This window comes from Pistacia vera, unplaced genomic scaffold (genome assembly GCF_008641045.1).
Source record: "Pistacia vera cultivar Batoury unplaced genomic scaffold, PisVer_v2 Contig347, whole genome shotgun sequence".
NCBI lineage: Eukaryota > Viridiplantae > Streptophyta > Magnoliopsida > Sapindales > Anacardiaceae > Pistacia > Pistacia vera.
In genome coordinates, this window is record NW_022196165.1 from 907,944 (window position 1) to 910,721 (window position 2,778).

The 2,778-nt window shown below is 30.0% G+C and overlaps 1 protein-coding gene across 1 annotated transcript; it reads right to left on the bottom strand.

Annotated features, from left to right (window-relative positions):
- Positions 1–403: 403 nt before the first annotated feature.
- On the bottom strand, positions 404–2,439 carry LOC116139104 (NAC domain-containing protein 41-like). Its single transcript, XM_031424776.1, has 3 exons — positions 2,292–2,439; positions 1,413–1,669; positions 404–718 (listed from the first exon to the last, which is right to left on the bottom strand). The coding sequence occupies exons 1-3, from the start codon at positions 2,437–2,439 to the stop codon at positions 404–406; spliced, it is 720 nt and encodes a 239-aa protein (XP_031280636.1).
- Positions 2,440–2,778: the final 339 nt, after the last annotated feature.

Sequence of the window (2,778 nt, forward strand, 5' to 3'; positions counted from 1 at the left end):
TAGAAATGTCTTAATCAACTTGGTAATACTTCCGCTGCACTTAAAATGGGTAAACTTATACTAAAGTGAGTTAACCAACAACTTACTCTCCCAACAGTATCATAGAGTTTCACATTTCTCAATGCTTATTTATCACCTAATCCAAATATTTAAACCGATGGATAAAGAGGCTAACACTAATACTTAAGCCTAGCTAATACAAACAATATTGTTGATGGAAAGAAGAAAAAAAAATCTTCAAAATATTGCCTGGTTAATCCTATCCTGAAAGAAATCGAACATACATACTGCCTGGTCAATCCTAGGTAGTTCTACCAATTCCAAAGGCTTGGATATATTTCTTCTAGAGAATCTGGTTGTTCGAACTGCATGTCAAAGTAATAATTTGCAGTCGTAATGTGAGTCAAGATTGGATCATATGAACCTTTTGGGTACTGCTTTTGCTCATCAATCTCTTCCATTTGCATGTTTTGCCTAAAATTATATAAGGTTGCTGTTGATTACAAACAAAATCCAGCATCATTCCAGTTGAGTTGCTGCCTTCAGAATAAGATTCATACATGTAGTCTAGCTCTAAAGGTGCTGGCTGTTTCTCCTGTTCCATTGTTGAACCGGTGGCTTTCAAATCATTCCTTGAGATGTGACCTTTTCTGATGTTCTTCAGCTCTTCTTTTATGCTTTCTTTTCCTTTATACTTGATCTTACAAATTCTCCATTTCTGCAAAATTAATTGAAAAATTAATTAATTTTAAGGAAAGTACATATAGCTGATAAAAAAGAAAACACATTTGTCTATCCTATGTCCACTTATTTATTTCATGTGTTTAAGCAAAAGGGCATGTGTTAAAATATAGAATTTCTTCAAGTTACAGTTCAAATATACTTAGTTTAGAAGATTTATGAGGGTTTTGAAATGGTTTCTTATAATTTTTATTAAACTTCAAGGGAGATTTATGACAGTTTTGAAAGAGGTTTAAGAGGGTTTTCATATATATTTTATGGTTAGTTTTGGATAAATTCTGAATATATATAATTAGGTATGCATAATCCATGTATTAATTCGGAAAAAAAAAATTTGCAAGAAAATAGTCATTTTAACTATGTACATCCTTTATATTATATCATTAGCCTATGACAAATATCTTTAAAGTTTAATTAAGAAGGTGAAATGAAATAAACAGAAGTTCATAAAGCTGATCAACATGCATAGTAACAGTTGGGAAATCCCAATTTCAAAGAGCTAAGAAAAAAAGGAACAAGGGAAAGGAAGTAAAAGATAAAAAAATTCACTCTCTAATAATAAAAGACTGTTCACAATCGTTAGATTTCACAAGAAAAGACATTAAATAATGAAAAAGAAAATAGAGAGATTATTTAAGAAAAAATTTCATTAAGCATGAGACGGCACTAACCGTTGTGTTGGAATGTAGGCTATATTCATGCATAATCCAATTAGTCTTGAAGGAATTTTTACGCTTTCTTTCCCTATTGATGAACCGAAGAAATGTCAACGGCCTCTTGTAGCCTATCACATGGCCCTTTTTAGCGTAAATTTTCTTAACATGGCCGGTAGCTCTCCACCATCCTCGACCTGATACTTCTCTAGAATCAGTTTCCCTAAGATAATAACAATATCTCTCATTATTCGATAAGAGCACCGTGCGATCCCCTATATCAAAATCAATCAGCATAAATTGATTAGACGAAAATGACTCTGTTAAGTATTTTTTTAATATCAATCAATTCAAGTTAAATCAACAGAGAAGCAATAAGAAGTGTCTATATAAGAAAAAACTTATACAAATTAAGTTTAATTGAAAATAATATGTTTGACAATATCTTAAATTAATAGTGATTATCTCATTCATGATCATGGATTATATAAATAAAAAAATCGTTTTGACTTTTAATTTCATTATTTCTAAGTCAATTAATAAATAAAATATCAAAGCTAATATATAGTTTTACAAATTGAATGAATCGACAGGAAATTACCCCCCCAAAAAAAAAAGATATCAAAGCTAATCAATTTATGAAATTCAAAGAACCAAACTTGATTTTTTTTTCTTGTTTTGTATGATAAAGATTAATACAAATTGTCTTTTTGAAAAAACAAAACAGATTTAAGAAGACAAAAATATAATATATATATATATATATAAAAGAACCTAAAACTCCGAGAGGATGGCAAAAGATGATAAGAGAAACCTAAACTCAGAAACTTTACCAGAATAAAAAGAAGTTAATAAGACAAACGAAGAGTGAAGAAAGAAGAAATAAGTTTAACACACATTCAAGATCTTGTGGATCAAGCTCATATACGTTTCTTTCAACAATGAAAGTGTTCTGGAGAAGCATTTCTTGGCCAGTTACTTTTTTTTCCAGTATATGAATGAGCTCTTCATCAGTGGGATTGAATCTGAACCCAGTTGGCATCATCATCAATAATCCTGCAGGCTTTGGATTAATTTCGAAAATTTGAATCAAGAAAGAGAAGAAAGTGACGATGCTTCCATTTAAAAGGCTGAGAGTTTTGTTTTACTCTTTTGTTGAAGTGAGGCAGCATTTAAAAGCTTGGCTACATTAATATTGTTTAATGTTACAAAAAGTCTTATTGTTGTAACTTTAATCACCAATATATAGCAATTAATGTTGGACTTGTAATGTGCTTAATGCGATTTATTATAATTTATACGGAACAATGTACACTTATTTTTTTCTAAGAGACAAAAATTTTGTTTCAAGAAAGGACAAGCTGTCTAAAAATCCAAACAATTT